This window comes from Plasmopara halstedii (assembly GCF_900000015.1).
Source record: "Plasmopara halstedii genome assembly, contig: Scaffold_1211, whole genome shotgun sequence".
NCBI classification, from domain to species: domain Eukaryota; phylum Oomycota; class Peronosporomycetes; order Peronosporales; family Peronosporaceae; genus Plasmopara; species Plasmopara halstedii.
Genome location: NW_020188126.1, coordinates 430,062 through 450,597, shown reverse-complemented (window position 1 = coordinate 450,597; position 20,536 = coordinate 430,062). Strand labels below are relative to the sequence as shown.

At 45.0% G+C, this 20,536-nt stretch overlaps 4 protein-coding genes across 4 annotated transcripts; all 4 read left to right on the top strand.

The window, feature by feature from the left end:
* Positions 1-3,090: 3,090 nt before the first annotated feature.
* Positions 3,091-4,329, top strand: PHALS_00773 (uncharacterized protein; the record flags this gene model as incomplete). The annotated part of the gene is made up of 3 exons (XM_024730504.1): positions 3,091-3,534; positions 3,608-3,669; positions 3,726-4,329. The coding sequence occupies 3 exons, from the start codon at positions 3,091-3,093 to the stop codon at positions 4,327-4,329; spliced, it is 1,110 nt and encodes a 369-aa protein (XP_024580774.1).
* A 1,044-nt stretch (positions 4,330-5,373) lies between these two features.
* On the top strand, positions 5,374-7,032 carry PHALS_00772 (uncharacterized protein; the record flags this gene model as incomplete). The annotated part of the gene is made up of 1 exon (XM_024730502.1): positions 5,374-7,032. One exon carries the CDS (start codon positions 5,374-5,376, stop codon positions 7,030-7,032), a length of 1,659 nt encoding a protein of 552 aa, XP_024580773.1.
* Positions 7,033-17,453: 10,421 nt separating this feature from the next.
* Positions 17,454-18,432, top strand: PHALS_00771 (uncharacterized protein; the record flags this gene model as incomplete). Its single annotated transcript, XM_024730501.1, has 7 exons — positions 17,454-17,486; positions 17,548-17,577; positions 17,692-17,724; positions 17,796-17,891; positions 17,957-18,040; positions 18,095-18,164; positions 18,236-18,432. The coding sequence occupies 7 exons, from the start codon at positions 17,454-17,456 to the stop codon at positions 18,430-18,432; spliced, it is 543 nt and encodes a 180-aa protein (XP_024580772.1).
* A 1,437-nt stretch (positions 18,433-19,869) lies between these two features.
* Positions 19,870-20,196, top strand: PHALS_00770 (uncharacterized protein; the record flags this gene model as incomplete). The annotated part of the gene is made up of 2 exons (XM_024730500.1): positions 19,870-19,971; positions 20,146-20,196. 2 exons carry the CDS (start codon positions 19,870-19,872, stop codon positions 20,194-20,196), a joined length of 153 nt encoding a protein of 50 aa, XP_024580771.1.
* Positions 20,197-20,536: the final 340 nt, after the last annotated feature.

Sequence of the window (20,536 nt, the reverse complement as noted above, 5' to 3'; positions counted from 1 at the left end):
ACACACTCAACGTGCTACGTTGGGCACATCAAGTCTTTTCGTCGCGACTTCCAACCTGGATGTAGCGCAGTCTAATTCAAATATGACTTCAGGGCCACAACTTCGGCACGAGGGTCAAAAGTCGAACCTATTAACGTCATCGCCCCAGCACAATCCTCAGATCCAAGAGCATCATCGTATTCATCGAAACCAACGAATGATCGTGCCAGTCGGAACGTCGATAGGAAACATATGGCTGGTGATTGAGGTGGCGATTACTCCGGGAAGTATATTCACCCGAATCAGCACGACGTTGATCGGGAGAAGGCGAAGGAGGTAGGCCCACTAAGTACGAAGTAATCAAGCTTTGCCCTTCCGCAGATGAATGCTGAAAGATTACTTTCTTTCTCCCCAGCATACTTCGCGTCCATCCGCACTAGCAAAATCATTGAGTTGCTAATACAACTCATTCGGGTGCCCACCTGGTCCTCTTCATTATTCGCATTTAACGGGACACAATCACTTTCTCCAAAGAAATAAGGTGGACACTTAAGGTCTTGCTGCGAGCCGCTTTTCGAAGATCTTTGATGAAGATGACTACCGTCATACAGACTTTGACGTCTTTGCGACGATAAGATTTCTAAATTGCTGAGCAGAGTTTACTTGCTCTCGTCTACCTTTACAAATGTGCTATAGCTTTAAGTGCAGCGAAAACGCCTTGTCAAACAGTGCGAATACTCGTAACAGCGGTCACTTCAAATCCTTTCATAATTAGAAATGCTTCTTTTACCCCGGTCTTACACGTTTGCGGCATTATCGTGCGCGATCTCGTTGCTTTGAGCTCGCGGGCGTACCACTTTATCGCTTCGTTTGGAGCATGGCTCAATTCATGGTTATCTCCGCCGCCTTCGGTTACAAAGATAATTGATTCTCGCGGACAGTTATCATCAAGGATCTCACATTGGGCACCGTAAATTTTACTGCCGGCGCACGACTAAAATATACCTAGAAATGGTTCACCAATGCATTATCGAAGCTAACGAGCGCTTCCAAGAGCAATTTATCACCCCCGCATTTTTTGGTCCCCAGTTCCCTGATCCTGTCGGGGCCAGCTATAGTCACGATCTTATTAAGCAGGTCTTGTTGTTTTGGGACAGGTGACGGCGGTCACGCTCCATCATCGCAGAGCATCAGCCGCCATAGGATTGACTAGAAGTGCCACCAAGCGCAACGGTGTTACATGCACTATGAGGACATCTGCGCTAATAAAAGCACAGAGGTTCAGTTCGTACGCTTCAAACATAACTGCCTTTACCGTAACATCTGTCTAGATTACCTTGCTATTACAAGAATCCGAACAAATAGGACTTCTTAACTTAGACTGACACCAAATATAAACATATCATCATCTTTCGTATGTAGATGTCTTTATTGTCTGATGTGCGGAAGAAGACCACATGTATCATTAATTCCTCCTTTTCCAAGCTTTCATTTTAAAAATGTCGATACTTCCTTACTTTGGAGATTTCTGAATTACGAAAACGTGCATTGCAGTATTGTGCGTGCTACATTTGATCAAAACGTGAAATGTATAGGTAAACGCGACAGCAGTACTTACCTCGTTATAGTACGCATTTACCCGACCGCCGCAAGCGCAGGTGGCGCTTTGGAGGGGGCGCTACATTATGTGGGGTCAGAAAGCGCTTGTGAAGCAATTCCCTGAGGCTACTTTCTTGGTGTGAGCGAAATGCCCGGACGCATAGGCATGTAGGACTCCACCTCAGCGCAGCGAGCAACTTTAGAGAATTTAAAGGTAATAAGATGATGTGATGAAACTGACAGGAGTCTTAACGAGTCTTGCGACTTAAGACAGGCAAGCTGGGGTCCCCGAACCAGCTATAGCTCATTATTGACGAGCTGGATATCGTCGTCAGTCACACATTAAGGTGTCACAATTCTCTCCGCCGCATGGTGTAGTACTGAGATTGCATCTCATGCGAAGGTGCGATACCGCATCGAGAAAGCCAATTCCTCAGTGGACGGCTTACTTGTACATTTCTAGATTGTGACCGAGATATTGGGCGAAGAATAGGAAAGTTTCAGATGAAAGTAAACCCTCAAAATGTGTTCAGGTTGACGTCGCAAGGACCTCGCTTTTCTCGGAGGCTCACTGAGCCTTCCGTTGTTATGAAATGGAGAGGATTCCCGACAAAAAATGCTATCATACACGGGCGCAAAACTTTTCCGAGCCGTGAGCCCTCTTTGTGTAATGTCGTAAGAAGCCAAAAGGAGTTTAAACCTCTGTTTAGCTGATTTCTTGATGCGTTAAGTAGGACGGTTGAAGTTTCGTATTGTGGCGAGCGCATACTTCACGGCCCTTGCACCTGTGTATTACTGGATAATGTACAATTGTACAAAATTTCATTTTATACGTTTATAACTTGTGCAAGGGGACTGTCGTGCACTTTGCAAGAAACTCTCGAGTCAAAGAAGCCGCGAGAACAAACGCATATATATTGGGTTTGCCCGCTTCGCCTGCTTTCATCATCACCAAGTCGTTTGTTAGCGCTGCTATTCAAAAAGACCAATACTAATAATACGTCTTACCTTATCTCAAATCGTTATCACTTGGCATGTGGCTAGCAGCGGGCATGCACCTCGAACTTTTCCTTAACAGAGTCCTGTCATTCATGTATTTCGATACTTCCGCACTTAAGAGTATATACAACTAACTACCCAAGAGTGGACCATGAATTTCGTACAATCGTACAAAATTGTATGACCAGCCAGTGCTTCGATATGGCGATATTTCATAATGTTTACTGTTGCGTACAACACTCCAAAAACCTACCCTGTTACAAAAGCAGTACGAGTAGTGTGAAATTCAAACATTAAGTGAAATGCTGAAATATTTGAGATTAAAGAAGAGAAAATTATTAATAGATCCAAAATTTTTACTAATATTTTTCTCTGCTTCGATGCTATAATTTCAGTACTAATGCACTCCGCATTTTTTATGTTGCACGTCTGATACTTTACTGCTGTGCCGCTGCTCCTTACCGTGAGATATATAGAGCAAAGATGGCATGTCACTCTACAACGTATTAAAAGATGGAGAGTCCTACCTTAACTGACGAAGCGACCTCGGCCATGGAACTTGCGTGTAATTTACCGGCGCTGGTGGCGCAACTTAAGGCTCTTCGTCAAGATATGAAGCGTAAGTCTAAGCTTTACAATGCGTTCTTGCGAGGGAATGAGTCGATTTTCTCGCCGTCTTCAATGTCGTTAAAAGAAAACCACAGTGGCATGCACGAGACCTTGTTCTCTTCCTACACTGATTCACAGCTGGATCCACGGGCTAGTCAAATTTCGCTTGAAGCCTTGTCTGCTCTGGATGATGCCAACTATTCAAATACACTGGTCAGTCGTCGGTCATCTATTATGAGACAGCAGCAACATAGGTCGTCCTTACGATCGCGGCTGCAAACACGAACACATTCGATGCCGCATATGTCAATGGGACGCATTTGGACGGACAATTACTCGGTTATGTGGGTAAGTGGAGAATGTGGCATTTCACTTCGAAACTTTGCGAGAAAAGACAACAAGATTGGCGCTCAGATTGCAGTGCTGCAACACGCTGACGGAATTACGACTGGTATTAGCAACTGCCGACTTGGTGACCAATTGGTGAGTATAAACGACGAGCGTGTAGATGATTTGAGATTTAATGAGATTGTGGAAAGGTTGAGGACGACACAACGTCCGATTTCTTTGGGCTTTCGGACAAATCAAAATATGCAGACATCACCTAAAGCAGCATCTTCACCTTCTAGCGGATTTAATAAGAATGGATGGTCCAAATTTAGTGGATCAAAGAAGAACAAACAGTCACCACCTTCGACCAGACATTCAGTGAGTAGAGATTGTGATTCTCATTTTTTTAACAGCGAGAGCACGAGTGGTGTACATGAAATTTTGGATCTTTCTGACTACGGTGACGTGACGAATGCACCGCAACATTTTCCAATATCGACCGGTACAATGGTGCAGTCGAGTGCTAGTGACATGACGAAATTTACATTGTCCGATGATGTTGAAAGGTGGTGCAAAGAACAAGAGGAAATGCACTGCGACATCATCGTCATACTCACTGAAACAGTCTTGCGCTGTGAAAAGCTTCAACAGGAAAATCTTGACCAGCTTCAAAATCTCATGCAGCTTTCTTTGTGTAGTCCACTTTTTAGTGACAGAAGCAGTGTGACTTCTTCTGATACTAGTTTTGAAAAGGTGAGTAAGATGGACAGCTGTGATGAAGCAGACGTGGATGCAATTTTGCTTGATGTTTGACCAGCTTGACGATAAAAGTACAGAATGTCAAACTCTCAAGACGTTACTTGTATACGTCGAAGATTATTGTGATTATGGACATGTCTTCGATCTTTCTTTCCTGTTTGCGTCGTGCTGTAGCGTCTATATGTTGGATACAATAATTACTTTGAGGCAGTATGATCACATACAATATTATGTCGACTTTTGTGTTAGTTTTCAATAAAAGTTAATGATATTGTTAGCCAGTAATATATTGGATAAATTGCAACGGTAGGTATTTGCCAAAAGAGCTAGCTACAGACTGACAATTTTGGTAGTGCAGGGGTTTGAAATGAGTTGAATTTGTCCAACGATTTGAACGTCGCAGGCGGCAAGCCGCAGTCTTCTACAGCCTAAATCTGACTATACCGGAGAAACATGACATGAGTAAAGAAAATACACCAACTAATCTGGGTATCAGATCGTCGCTTCTATCAAACAATTTACAATGATTTGATTTTTAACAATAAAATTTTATTACTGTTGAAATGTCAGAAAAGTCTATAACTTTTGCAACTCACCGCTCGACTTTGATTTCTAAATATTTATAATTTATATTTAACTTACATGGAAAACTCCGAGACAATAACATGTGATTGTTGAGCATGCAGCACTATTCGTTAGCTACTCTTACAATCCTTTAAGGCATATTACTACCATTCTAATCGTCGACATCCAACGTATTCGTAACATTTCGCACTAAGCAAAACCTGCACAGGACTGTTCTAGCCAGACAATTTACCAGCTAAGGAGTCTTCTTGCTCGACAGAAACGCTGGTATTGTGCTGCAATTGGTCGATCACATGATGCAGCGTCTCTACGGTGCGTGTAAAGACGAGCTTTGAAAATTCGGCAGGAGCTTTTGTTCGTGAAAACGTTTTCTTCATTCCCATTCCGTCACTAATTCGTGTAGCATCCGTCGAGCCTCGTGAGTTTGAAATCCTTACCAGCTGCAGTCACTTTAGAGGCCGAATTGACCTCTAAAATAACAGTAACGTGAGTGCTGACAATCACAAGTGTCTTATGATACAAACACATAGGACTCTTGAGTCCATAGCAGCTTGCTCAGGCATCACTGCGTGTCTCTCCGAAGGTGAGACTGAGTGCAGCTTCCTTTCAAAACAGTGCCCACCTTGCGTATATGCTCTCTCCGGCGGCGATTTCTCCTGTTATACTCGTAAGGAAACGGGAAAATGTCCATTTTCGGGAACGTATGCCGAATGCGATATGGCTGCAATAAAAAGCTTGAACAGTGGGACGAGTGGGACTGCCACGACACCATCGACAGAACCTAGAACGACAAACACGCCAGTATCGGAAAGTACTTTGATTCCACCCTCTGGAACGCCGGCATCGAGAAATGGGAATCTCAAAAACACAGGCCAGACTGACACAAAAAATAATTCATTTTCAACTGCGATCGAGGCAACTACGGGACCACCTCCAGCGACTTTGGATCGCTTAAGTCCGACTGAGACCCCTGCAACGCCTCCACCCGATTCAGATCCAATAGAATCTCCAGCCGCGCCTTCTTCTTCATTAGATCCGCCCGAATCTCCAGCCACGCCTTCTTCTTCATTAGATCCGTCCGAATCTCCAGCCACGCCTGAATTCGATTTAAATCTGGACAAATCGCCTGTCACGCCTTCAGCAGGTAGTTTAGATTCAAATGAGTCGTTAAAAAATGTTCCAGGCGAGAAGGTCATGGTCAATAGCGTTAAGTCTTCAGCAAGTGCGCCCACAGCTGGCAATATGGTTCTCGTTGGTGGTGCAGTGGCACTTGTAGCGGTAGTGATGGTATTTGTTGTTCGTCGTAGTTTGACAAAAAAGAAATTGGGTGCTTCGAACGGAAATACGGTCTCGTCTGGACACAACAGCGCTTGGTCGGACCGAACGCTTGATACGGATGCTTCTGGACGCAACATCTACGCAACATATGAGTATAAAAATGATGATAAGTCCAAGGATATTACAATGCTGTCAGACTCGCAGGCGTCCAGCACTTTTAGCTCTGGATTTCACGGAAAACCAGCCACAGACTCGAGAACAACGGCTGACTTCTCAAACTTTGGAGGAAATGCAAAGTATTATGCCGACTATAGTGTGAGTTCAGGACCTGATCATGCAACGGCTAATGCAGCTGCTGGTGTAGGTGCCGATGCCCCACTTCACTTCTCAAATAAAAGTGCACATTCAAACACGAAGAAAAACAACAATTTTGTAGATGTTACTGGCTCGTCATCTTCAATGCGAGGATCTGACCTAGAGTTGAGGCGTGCAGGGCAGCATCCATTGACTGTGAGTCAGCTAATGCCAAAAGCCATTCGCGAAGATCAAGAAGAAGGTTCCGGCACTCGACGACGGCCAGAAAGTAAACAGTATGATGCCGCACAAGCTCCTTTCTATCATTTACAAACTGCCAAATCTGCTGTTAGTCCTCACGGTAGTAGCCAAATGTTTGATGTCTCAACGACTAGCAGTATGTACGACATTGTCGACCCGATGACAATGCGTGATGTTGAGTCACGAAGCACAGAAATGTATGCAGTGGACAATCAATATCCAAAGTTCTCGTTTGCATCTTCAGCTGCTTCCTCAGGCATTTACGATGGCGATTGGTCTGAAGACGAGAGTATTGACGGCAGTCGAGTACACGAACATGTTGTGGAACACATGATTTAAAGTATCAAGTAAGCCGAAAATCGGACACTTGACAACCGTGTCGTTGTCAATTTCTGCGATGTTAAACTTTATTCATTCGTCCGTTCGCCAAGTTTAATTGATATTATATCATCGCAACGTTTATCGTAGCTGCGAGAATTATGAGCACACAGACGAAGGAGAGCGGATATATCTACTATAGAAAAGGTTTGCTAATTAAGTTGTTTGTCAACGTCTTTAACTATATATTAAACTCTAACAAATGGTCGGCAAAAATCAAAATCTCATCTTGAAAGAAACGTAGGAGTTATATTCCCCAGCGCAAATTTCTAGGCGAATTGTTCAAGATACCAAGTTTGGGATCCCTTTCTGCCATGATGCTCTAAGCCCTATGGACGTACTTTACAGAGGGTAGATAAGAAATTGTACGGGTATAGTCCGGCACCCTGACAATAAGTTTTAATTGTAAGGCTATATCAGTTACAGCATTATGACAGTTTCACCGAGACAAGTGGTGCTATAATCTCGAAAATCCAGAGATTGATTCTAATGGGACGAAGTAAAGCGACTGGGTGATGTGATCTCTAGAGTAAGATTTCGCGGAGGCGTGTCAGAGCTGCTCTGTGTCGCGGTCTCAAGTAAGAGATCCTGGTAGTGACAGGCGACTGTAAGCTGCCAGCAAAGGCCAGACCCTGACGATTGTAAGGATGGTCTATTCGTGCACGATATAACGCGACTGCTGATGAGCAATATCACGCGTCCATCGTGTTCAGCTACCAGCAGCACGTAACTTTTTTCGCTCGTGAATGGAGTACCCGGGGTAATTCTATGAAATGTAAGTTCTTAGGCAGAACCTCATGGTAAACTTGAAATCATTTCAGGAAGTTTGTGCAAAAAATCGCTCGATTGTCAAGTCACCGATTTGGTTAGAATGATACCCAGAGCAAGGGCTGCGCTTGTCATCCAGTCCGCTCCCGCTATTGAAGATACCCTAAAAGCATATAGAGCAAGAGATAAAATGTCTATTCTAAGATTTCTATTTGTTCTTTGTTTAAGGTATATCGCGCCATAATGACAAGAGACTCAACATGCGTGTTACTCCCATATGGGGAGTGTGTCAAGAAATTGACTTGGTTCCTGAATTCAAATATTGTGTCACAACAAAAATGACTCTTACCAAGGAAACAGTGCGATATCATATAGGCTTTCCTCGTTGGAAAGCGCAAATCGGGAGTGAGTCATAGCGTTATCTTGCCGCCCGACAGGGCAAGGAGTAATTGGTGGACTTTGTCCAAGAGTTGCGTACTCTCTTTGCCGGTATTGCAGCCAATCCTCCCCACGACACTGTCACAGTGATCGTCTTTATAGAGAGCCTCCTCACTGGCGTGGACAGAATGGAAGTCTTCCGTGTTCAGCCGACTACTTTTGCAGAAGCAGTGAATGTGGCATTGAATGCTGAACTCAACTTCAAGACGGCACGACTTGGTCGAAATGCACACACTAGCAGCTCGTCGAGCAGGCCTGAGTCTATGGATCTTAGCTTTGCTGAAAAGAGGAGGCAGAATCACCGAGATGCCGGGCAGCGTTCGACCATCCGATGACGTTTTGTCTGGGGAGACACCCGTCACCTTTGGACGGGCTGTCCCTTGCGCAAAGCGCGTATAGGTTTGTCGAACTGACGTCCCACTTCTTATCAGCCTCGTTCGTTGCGGGGAAGCGACGACACCCAGTAGGCGCAGGGCGCGTTCCTGGGGGAGAGCTGAATTATGTTGAGACTCAAAGAGGTAGAGGTCAGCAGAAACCAGCCTCAAAGATCTCCGTGCTCCTGAACACGGAACGTGGAATCAAGCTGGGCATGCTGGTCGTGGAAACGACCGTGCTTTGAGAAGCCATGGAAGTCCCTGATCAACCCCGGGGCGTCGAACATAATTGCACGATAGGAATTAAGCTGTGTGCTGAGGCCCCGAAAGCGCGGTTAGGTGGTAACGTCGCTGTTTGCTTGGCGACAGGGACATATCCCACGGTGCCGACGGTCCCTGTGGACCTGGTGTCAAGCTTCTTGACCTTGCTAGCGTAAAACGCTGCTTAGTATTAGACTTGGATCAAGGTATGACCTCATCCTTGGTATGGCATGGTTGGAGCACCATTTGCCATGAATTAATTAGAGGTCGAAGGCCTCGGGCGCAACGCGCACGTTTCCTGGTGGAGCTTTAGTGATTCATGAACCTACATCTGCCAGGAAGTAGAAACGCTATTGGCGCGGGCACTGTTCCAGGACGGTGATCGTGCCGGAGTATTCGAGTTGTCGAAGACGGAGGGTGTATCGGACAGGAGTCTTGAGCATGGCTCGCGGGCTGAACATGGAGTGGTACGTAACCCACTGAGCGCTGCCCAAGTATTAAAGCAGTCGCTGCAAGCCATGCGTGGTATGATCGGCGAAGGGCGGAGGCATCAAGGGCAAGACCCCAGTGATGCACATGGAGTGGAACGTAATCCACTGAGCACTGCTCACGTATCGAAGCATTGCTGGATGCCAAGAGTCTCATGGTCGGACGAGGTCTGAGACATCATGGACATAGCCCTTTAGGTGTGCGTGGAGTGGCACGTTATCCACTGGAAAAAGACTGCGGAACTAGCAGCTCTTCGTCGGATGTTGTTAACAGCATCAGGCTTCGGTGGCGCAGGAAGTGGGCTGACATCGGACGACGCTGAGTGCATGTTTACACGGGTCTCACCAAGACGTACAACCTCCGTGGAGAGGCGACAGTGACGCCGTATGATAGCTACAAGACGCCGCCGCAGACCGATCTACAAACTGACCGCGGGAACCGCATCGCTGAAGACGTCCTCCGCAACGTCTGCGCGGAGACGCCGAGGCGCTAAAGCGTCATGCTGCAACTTACGGAGTTTGCATTGAACACTGCAGTTCATGCATCTACCGGCTATACGCGTTACCACGCCAGTAATGGTGCATGAAGGAGGCTGTCTTTGAGTCCGTCAAAAGCCTTCCGATGCTCGGTGTCCCAACACCATTCCGCACATTTTAAGGAGATTTGACAATGGCCGTTCAATTTTCGCTAGATCGTACTATTCTAGTGCAAGTAGTTGGTAAGGCCATGCCACTTGCGCATGTTCTCTTGCTACTTTGGAGCCGGCCAGTCCACAGTGGCCTTGACCTTTGCAGTATCCGCTCGAAGGCCACGCTACCCAATAAAGTACACTCAATTTTTTTTTCAGCGCCGAAGATGCACTTATCTGCACCAACATACAGCTAATTTCTGCGCCTACACTCAAGCACTCCCTTTAAATAGACGGTGCGATTCTCTTCATCCGACTTCTCGCGCCCTGCACGACTGTGGACGAAAATGCCGTCGAAGTATGTATGTGCATACGCCCGTTGGGGCATGAACAACTGTGTCACAAGACGATCAAATGTTGCTGGTGCTCGCAGCTGTTTGACAGCCCTTGGGGTATCACCAGCCACTCACATAACATGCCACTCGGAGTACACATTGCTGTCAGCGGAATATCACTCACTCCAATGAGTAATTGGCAATACCCATCGACCAAGTCGAAAGCACTGTACTTTGTACATCCCACCATGTTTTGCTGAGGAATATCCTTTTTACAAATTAGCGTATGTGCCGGAATAATGGCAGCGCTTAGCTTATTTTAAGCGTGAACGATACGTCACTTGCCGTTGGGGGGTATCCGAACACAAAATGTGGGTGTCGAATGGGGATACTTGCTCTCCCGCACCTTTTCTGCGTCGTGTTTTGTACGGAAGAAGGCAACAATGACGACACACTGCTTCTAGGGCAGGGACAATTGGCGTGTTACGCAGTATTTGGTTCCCGGAACGAGTTCGATCCAATGACGCACACCTCGGTCCGGAGGTAGGACCGGCAGCTAATCTTTGGAGACGACGTCTAAAAATTCCCTAACAAAAGGATAGTACGGATACGAAAGTTTCTTGAAGGATCGAAGATCAACTTATTGCGCTCAGCACCCTCTTGGTGTCCTCCTGTAGAAGTGACGACGAGCTGATCTCCTCTTCCGGTCGTATAAGGACCACTTCGGATGGGCCACCTTCAAGACACCGAACGCTTCAAAGGACATCTTGGACAGCTCAAGAAGAGCATCCACCCCATGAATAGCATCGAGGGTAACGTCGCCATCTTTCTCCCCCGCCATACCGTTGACGAGGATGTATAGCTGTGCGCCATCGTCTTCATCCTGGATATGGTCCGCTGTTGCCATATACAACTTGGTGCCCAGCACCTTGAAAATTGTAGACCAAGACTTCATAGTGAAGCGCGGGTCTCAATCAGAAACGATTGACTCCGAGAGTTCATGTTGTCGAAGACACGATCCACATACAGCGTCGCTGTACCCACACCGTCGATGTGTCTGGCACTGCTGCAAGATGAGCCATCATTCTCAAACGGTCAACACAGACCACGAGAACCGTGTTACCAGCCGAGTCCTTGTGCACAGCTGCAAGCAACAACCGAGGGGGGTATCGGGTGATCGCGCTCAAACCTCGCCAGCTTAAGGAGGCAGAGAAGAACTACCCAATCCACGACAAGGAATTCCTTGCAATGAAATATGCACTTGTCAAGTTCAGGGTGCACCTACTCCGCTCCAAGCCGTTTGTGATCTACACAGATCATGTGTCACTACGCACTGCAACTCAGTCGCCTCAACTCTTGCGAAGGATGGCCAATTGGCTCTGTCTTATAATTACGAGGTGTAGTATAAGCCATGGAAGCAGAATGCTTTGGCTGATGCGTTGTCGCGTAGACCGGATGTTGAGCTTGCTCTCGTCACGATGGTAGTGACAGATTGATCCACACCGCGTACGCGTGATGATATGAGCGTAGCGCTGCTACGGGCTCTTGGGAGCAAGGAGTTTGAAACTCGAAAAATAAGTTGTCGTCACGACTGCGTGCCCGGTTGCATTGACATCCGTCGAACAACGGGTTGCTGAATTATAGCACCGACTCGACGGGTACGCCACCTATTGTGGTTCCTAACGAAGAGGATATGAAATTCCGTATCCTCTACGAGGCCCATGACACCCTATGTTGTTATCTCGGTCGTGAGAAGACGTACAGTTCTGTGAGATGCCACTACTGGTGGTCCAAGCTGTACAAACGGACGAGCACATATGTGCGCACGTGTGAGAAGGTAAAACACTCTCCGAATGCGGCAGCGCCGCTGGCCTGGTTTCCGGTACCAGTAGTGGCGAGACGGATCACCTCGCAAAGATGTTATAACAAAAGAATGATTTTAAGAAGTGTGAAGCAAGCGACACCAGTGGGCGTAATCGATTTATAATACTGCACATTCCCCATGCCCACAGCGTCAAAGTCAAGTTTACAGCTGTCATCGACTTTGAGTCTGATTTTTGTCGTAAATTAGTGTGAGAGATGCCAACTAAGTGTGATATAATTTAGCAACACAGCCAAATGGAAGACATTTCATGAACTAGATATGGAGCCCTATGCAAGGACATATGTGCCGTCATCAAAAGTCCACAATGCAATTAGCATCAGATTCGTTGTTAATGTCAAAGCAAACAGAGGGAAGCCAAAGGGCCATGAGCTGAGCTTAAGCTATGGCTCTGAACAGCTGATGCCGTAGGCTCACCCGTAGAAGAGACCACAGAGCTCGCGGGAGCGTGATGGATCAATCCATACGTCGCAGGGCGACAGTGCGTAGGAAGTCGGCGTCGCGCCTTGAGTTTGGCAAACTCGAATCGAAGATGGCATTCTACGCGATCTTCCACTTCCTTGTGGCTCCGCTGTTAGCTGGACAGCGAGGAAAGCTTCCGGTGCTGCTGCACCTGTCGCTTTAAAGGGATTTTCATCATCTGCAGCGATTTCGCCAGGAGCGAGTACTACAGCAATTGTCCGCATTGTGGTTACAGGAGCGCCTCCATTTTGAGCTCATGGTCGTGCGCAATACCTATCCATTGGGAATTCATGAGGTACCAAGAAGCGAGCACGGAGAGCTTTTCATTGGTCAAGCTTAGCTTGTGCGTAGGCCGAGGGCCCGACCACGTAGACGCCCAGCGATCGATAGGTCATGTCATTCGCTTCAGTAGCTGGGTCCGCCGAGTGGAAGCTGTATTCCACACGAGGGTCTAGGACCGGCCGTGGATGCGCGCGCATTGCCTCCCCGCGGGCAGCCTCCAGCTGCTGCTTATGTACCTCGTCGAGGCGATTGGTAATGATACCACTTCCCCCAGAAGTTGATGGCTGAGAGACGGACACGGTGTCTGCAAGTTTCGAGCTGAGCTCATGACGCGCCGCTGGCGCTCCTCGCCCTCCTCTTTTTTCCATTCGATGTGTCAAGTACAAGTAGGCTCAAGGCAAGCTATTGGTTCTAGTAAGCTTCATGGCTGACGAGATCAATGTAACCAAGCCCATGGGGGTGCGATACACTCAATCAGATGTCGGGTATATAACCAAGTTCTATCGGTGCCATCAATTTACCGAGATTTGTAAGGCCACAGATAGCCCTCATAGAATTAAAGCGTCATGCAGACATGTTTGAAGCCATCCTTCCGGTATCACCTAGAAATATGCTCTTAGTGCGATTACTCTATACGCGTGTTTTGCGAAGAAGACTCACGTTAAGAGGTTGAATAATTCCCCGCCAAAACTTGCAGATTTTGATCAAGTTGAGAACTGTCTGGTCATTCACATGGTTGTGAGATAAAATCTCATATAATTATGATCTGGCTGGAATATCATGAGTCATATCTTTATAAAGTTAGAAACATCATGTACCGCGTACATCCCGCCCTGAGACTTTGATGAGTAATGTACTTACTTTTGCTAAGAAGTAGAAACGCTTTTCACGTGGGTCCAAAGCTACGGTAGCTTTGATACAAGGGATCGGACCCATTGAACTGTGCTGCCAGGAGCCTTGAGCAAAATTTGGAAGGCAAGGCTGACTGCAATCTGCAGTCGATAAGATCTATCTCCTTGTATCGAGTGTATGTTGCAGTCTTCCAAATCTTTATCCGCTGAGGCGAACGTTAGAAATCAAGAGTCGCGCTTTTAAGGGTATATCCCTGTAAGAACATATAATAAGATGTGAGACACAACGCAATATGTTGGACGAAAAGAACAACTGTATGTCGCGAAATTATAAGCTGTTGGGATGACTCAAAGATATTCCAGGTTAAACTTGAGAAAAGTCAACAATAGTGAGTCGCGAGTAGAAGGGACAGACTCTGAAGATTTGCAGCACCGTCCGTTATTAAGACAGTTTGATGGTCTTACTGGGTAAATAACAACGATAAATGTTTTCAGTGTGCAAAATGCTGAAGCGTCACAAATTTCTGACCAACATGTGCATACACTCGATGGTGGAGTGACTTCATCTTGCCAAGTTTGCGCAGAAATAATATGATCGACGTAAATTTTTGCGATGCTTACGATAGTAGCTACTCGATGTGCCATCTTTTGGTGGAAATCTATAAGTGACTCTGACCATATATACCAGGAATGGCAAAGGTTGGGTTATTCGGGCTTGAGTTTTTAGGTTTTATCACAAAACTCTGTTTATTATTTTTATCTGAAACGTTTGGGTTTAAAGGGTTTAATGAAACACAGACAGATTCGAAGCCAAACGCAGCTTCGTCACGGACTTTACAGTCTGTTCTCTGCCAGTTTCCTCCGTTCTTGAGTTCTTGGCATCATCGCAGCGGCTGGTAGCCTGGTACTCGCTTAACGGCTTGAGTTCTGAAAGACCTTAACCAAGCATATGTCTCCGTCAATCTTACCCTTGATGGGTCCGCAGTCAAACTTGCTAGGGAGTAATGTCATTCATCTGGGCAAAAAAATAACGCTTAAGGTTAGCTTGATGATCTATAGTCAGTTAAGCAAGGCGCGACTCAGTGCGCTTCAGCGGGGATGCCGTAGCTTAGCGTATGAGAAAGCGTAATTTAAGCCACCGATCTTTCGTTCTATACTCAGAGCAAGTACGAGTTAGCGAATCGCAATCCGCTTACTCCAAGAGTAGTTATTGCCTTACCCAAAGCTAATTAGCACTTCTGCTCAAAATCCAAAACTGATCTTTATTTATTTTTATCTGCAGCAAAGCCGCCTAATTGTAAATGCTGAGATTTTCCAAATAGACTTTATATATGTAGTAGAATCTAAATACACGCATGACTACTGGCTACCTAGCCCCCTACCGTATTCTTGTTTGAATGTGGTCACACCATGCACATCTGGTGTGACAAACACATCTGTTACCAGGGTGCGTGTAACCCCATTACAGCGCTGGTCATGACGACGGTCGCAGTCCTCATTATGGCTAATGGTCCCAAATCCTGGAGAACCTTTGCGGCTGCGATATTAGTAACGTCGCTAGCAGCAGCCTCAGCTCGTTGGCGCTACAGCAGTCCTGCTATAAAATGGAAGTTGTTGACGATTACATTAATTTACTGACTTCTTTCAGCCACAGAAACAGAGTCTGCTACCTGAAAATACTGCAAAGCCTGCATCACCTATCGACCTAATTCGGAACGTGGTAGAGCACATCCGAGCAAATGTAATCCGCTTTGAAGTCCATGATGTTGCTGGAGGTTGCTGAGTTGATGTCCCGTATGGTTTGTCCCTTCGCGTTCGAAAAAGAGAAAAATGTGGATCAATCATAATTCACTCGGCAGACAAATGTCAGTCTTATTTACACATTTACATGCTATTGATCTCTCTGGAAAGGGACAAGATAATTGTGGAGCGATAACCGATAATACTACCACCAACAAATTGGCATGGAAATTGATGTGGTTTGAATATTTCGGAATGTTCTTTTAAGGGTATGTGAACTCCGACCTGGACTAACCTACGAAAGATATATTTGTAGTCACCAAAGCCAAGCGAGGGAGAGCTGTCGTAGACTATCATGATGGTTGCCCATTCGAGTATTTGCTCGCATTCGCTTCTGACTGCAAAGAAGTCGTATCTTCTGATTCATATCACCACCAAGTATGTCAAGGCAAAGCTTTTAAAAAAACAAAAGGTCAGAAAGTGGCGGCATTAATTTAAGCTGCCGCCACAAATACGGGCACAATTATCCCACAAACAGAGCCAGCCTGCAAGACACTTCCTCAGCTGGAAATAGTAAAGTTATTCTTTACAGTATTGTTACAGCTCGAATTTAATTCTGTAACAGTCACAATGAAAGCAAGTGCTCAGAAGGTGTTTGATATCATTTCCAATGCAAATATCCTGTGAGAAGTTTAGAAAAAGATTGGTATTCAAGAGCCGATTGACAAAGAAAATACCAAACACTAAAAAAATTGTATCAGTTTTGAAGTACTGCGCATCGAAATTCGACGTTTCACAATGATCTGAAGGTTTAACATATTAGAACCTGAAAAAAAGACATATCTACTGCAATTGGCTCAAGTGCGACTTGATTTCTTGTAAGGCAACGTGAAGGGAATAACTTATATTCTGGGTCCACGCTATCTGAGATGCAATGACTATGGAAAAAAGAAAAATTGTTGAATGATCGTTGATTGATTCAGTTGCAGATGAAGCACGCGAGGCAATATATACATAACATGTCCAGTTTCAGGTCAACGCATATAAGGACCGTGAAGAAAACGACTTTCGGTAAAAAATGTTGTTGAAGTAGTCTAAAACTGTTCTCAAATACTGGCTGATCAATGAAACCCTTTCCTTCAAAATGCTGTCATCAAGAGTTTTAGTTTAGTTACGTCAAGTGCCACGTCTGAAAGAAACTTCTCAACTGCTGATATCATTTTTTTAGAGTTGCGGATATCATGAAAGAACGGAAGTGTTAACCCGTTGTTTTCATCACGATCAACACTCCTCAGGTCTGCGGGCTGCTGCAGGCTTCTGATTATGGTTATTTTGATGAAGAAGGATATCAGGATAGTTAGATCGATAACGAAAAATCTATCGGCGATGAAGAATGTCATCGGAAATTGTTCCTTGTATAGAACGTAAGATCGGTGACCTTTGCTTAGCTTCCTCTAAGCAAAGTACTACGGCGGCCTCGCTGCAGCAAGTGCATGATACACTTACTCGGAGAACAAACGCCTGTTTTAAGTAATTCAATAACCTACCAGGCTCTGCAATGGATAGCGTGATGTGTTCAAGGTACTGCATCTAATTTCCTCATTAGACACACCGGTACGAATAGTGATTAATTAACCGTTAAACTGAATGTATTTGTCATTCTTCGAGCTTCATATCGATTTATGGCGTATTGGGGTTTGACGAACCGCTTTATCAGGCGAAGGGATAAGCTTCGCAAGCTAAATATATGCAGTCTTATATAAGCAGCTCAGTACTTGGTGTATTTCATGTGTTGAATCAGGTAGTCCCAGTATTCGTATGGATCAGAAGCTGACATAATTTGAGTGCCTACAGAGAAATAAGTCGCACGCTATGGAGCAGGCATCGCCACAAGATGCTTGCGAGGTTTGAGAAAAGAAATATGCTGAATATCAGCCGGAGTAGACACGCTTTTCTGATAGTGCAGATGGATGCGGCCGGCTCTTGCATGCACAATGTAAGCTGTTAAAAGAACATTTTGTCGATGCTTAAGGTCTGCACAATGTTTGATGATTATTTCATGATGTAATAAATGTGTTCGTGTTTTTGCTTCTGAAGTGAATATTTACAGCTCGCTCTTAAATACCCAAAGACTAATGATCCGGTTTGAAAATTTGAATGAAATCAAGTGCCTCACCGAGGAGATCTCAGCACTATTTTGCAAAGCAGATCTAGCACTCAAAAGAAACACTGGTACTTGTGCTAGAGGAAGGCCAAGCTTTTCACAACCAGATCGTTTTGTCCGCTAGAATACACAGCGAGCTATTGCCGGTCGACTAAAAGGAATTTCTACACAGTTTCGAGCAAAAAAGCTCAAGTACTTCTAGCACTTTCAGCTGCGAAGTTTTGGGGGCAAAATATTTGAGGATGAATCTATGAAAAGGGGACAATGCATATGGGCGAGAGCTGTCGACTTGACGGTAAGGCCACTGCAATTGCAATCGTTTGCACCGAATATATTCGGACGAGATTAGAAAAGTGTGAGATCGGTTGCGACGCTAGCAACTATATGTAAGGAGGTAGCAGAGATGGTTATCCACAATGGTACGCCTTCTTCTCTTTTCTTTTCTTTTCTTTTTTCCTCTGGCGACAGGATTGACTACAACATAGAGCAGATAAAGCTGTGAAATTAGTCTCTCCATTCATGTATTCGTGCGGATCATCTTGGTTGTTGGAGAAGTACGCTCGGGCATTGTCCAGCTTAATTGAGCGGACAATTACCAACGCAACACGAGACCAGAGCGCTGAATATTTCGTACTTCTGGCACTGATATGGTTGTGCTGCCTTATTCTCGTTATAAAGCATTCGTAAAATGCACATCGTGACATATAAAATCAACAAAAGCGTAGTGTGTCGGTTCCATTACAGAGTAGTTCTCGGGCTCCCATATCGCAGCGTATAGCTTTTTAAAGGACAACAGCAATTACGGAAATGTTGTGACTAGCTTGCTGCCCACCGCTACAGTGATGCGGCTATTAATGTGCACCCTAGCTAGTCCAGAATGTGTTATGTTCAATTGGGATTTTATAGGTAGCTCACCAATAGAACTGTCCACAAGTTATGGTATCTGATTATTGGTGCTCTCTTAACTGTCCAGCCAGTTTCGTTTCTCCTTTGATTATGTGACACTATCCGAAGGATGGATACAACACTTGAGTGAGAATGCAAAAGGGCCTTAGATTCGTTAAATTTTAAAATTGCACTGGATGATGTTGACGTTGTAAAGAGCTTGATTCATGAGCATCGTTAACACATTTTGAGGCCGCTGCACTCGGGAGATAAACTTTGAAATGGCAAGTTATTAGGGATGGTATCTGACCTACGAATCTGTGCACCTTTTTTGAGCAACCGAGACACAAACTTTACACATTTTAACAGAATGATCCAATTGTGACGTAAACTGTAAGCATTGTCCAGAAATAGGTCGTTATCATTTCAAATTTCAACATACATCGAATGTAATGCAGTAGTTTGACTAAAAAAAGTGTACAATCAAGAAATCGAGCATGGAATTTTCCGGTGGCTTAGATTTCTGTTCCCTTATATACATTCCAGACCAAAATCTTCTTCGCAATACTGCTGAGTCCTTACCGGTATCATTTCCGGTACTGCGCTGTTCATTACGTTATACGTCCGATCATTGACACCAACTTCCAGATTACTGCCAACTAATGTATGTCGTTTCCTGAAAAGTCACGCCTGAGCACTGCATCACCTTACTAGACCTGTCGACGCTCAAGATGAAATCATGTAAAACTATGGGTCCATTGGTCGCGCGATGTGGGTCCGGCTGTTTCTTACACTTCGGCAGGCGCAAGGTACATAGTAGTGTATGGAATCGCACTTTATCAAGAAAAGTTCAGCCAGTAGAATCCTTTTTCATGGATGCGAGAAGGTGATGACGTGGTGCAGAGCATTATCAATTTCTGGCTCGAGAAAGATAGTAATTGTCAGGAGAAGTGGCTACGATTAAAACCGGAGCAACGATTACATGTTCTGGCATCTATCGAACTGAATGTCAAACACTGACGCATCATCAAATAAATAGATCATCACGGGTCATGGTTTAGTATTTGACATGCATAAAGGTCAAATGGAAGGTGCTTCATTTGAATATGGGCTGCTATCGTTGCACAATCAGGGTAGAGCCTAAGACACACTATCTCCGCAGCATCATTCGCAGCTTAAGCGACTAGTAAGTTACTGATTGTTCTCACGAAATCGTCATTAAGTTGTATGTCCGTGGTCATGCACGGCGCCCAATACCCGCAACTTTCTCAACAACATTTTTGTCCGCAAATTCCAGAATCATCGATGCTGCCGAAACTTATCAGCTTCACCCACACGGTAGTAAGAATCTTATGAAGAAAACCCTTTGCACGACAGCTTACAAAATGCTGTATACTCTACTCATCCGACTATGTTTGTTGTAAACATTTGCTTTCGAAACAATAGCTCGATCTCGCTACCAACTTTCGTCAAATTTCGAAGGTGCCGCTGTTGGATTGACTTGTGTTGTTGTAGATGTATTGCAACGCGATGGTCGATGTTTTGCAGGTGAATCGTAAGAGCTAAATGAATCCTAAATACAATAGCGCTTGCTACTAACTTAAAAAGCGATCGCGTTGAACTTACAACAATTTTGCTCTTAGTTTGGTGATGACTTACATTGATACCAAGTATTACAGCATTACTCTTTCAAGAACAGTGGCACCTCAAATGATTCCAGTAACTTATTTCACACTTCAATTCAGAACTATTTTGACATTCTTGAGATTCAAATGCTAGCAAAGCAGTCGGAACATTGCAAAGCAATTCAACGCCTCTCCCAAGTCTTGAATTCAGTGAAACTTGACGTGAACGTTATATATGGATGTTTCCATGAGCAGATCATTACTCTTAGCTTCAATAATAT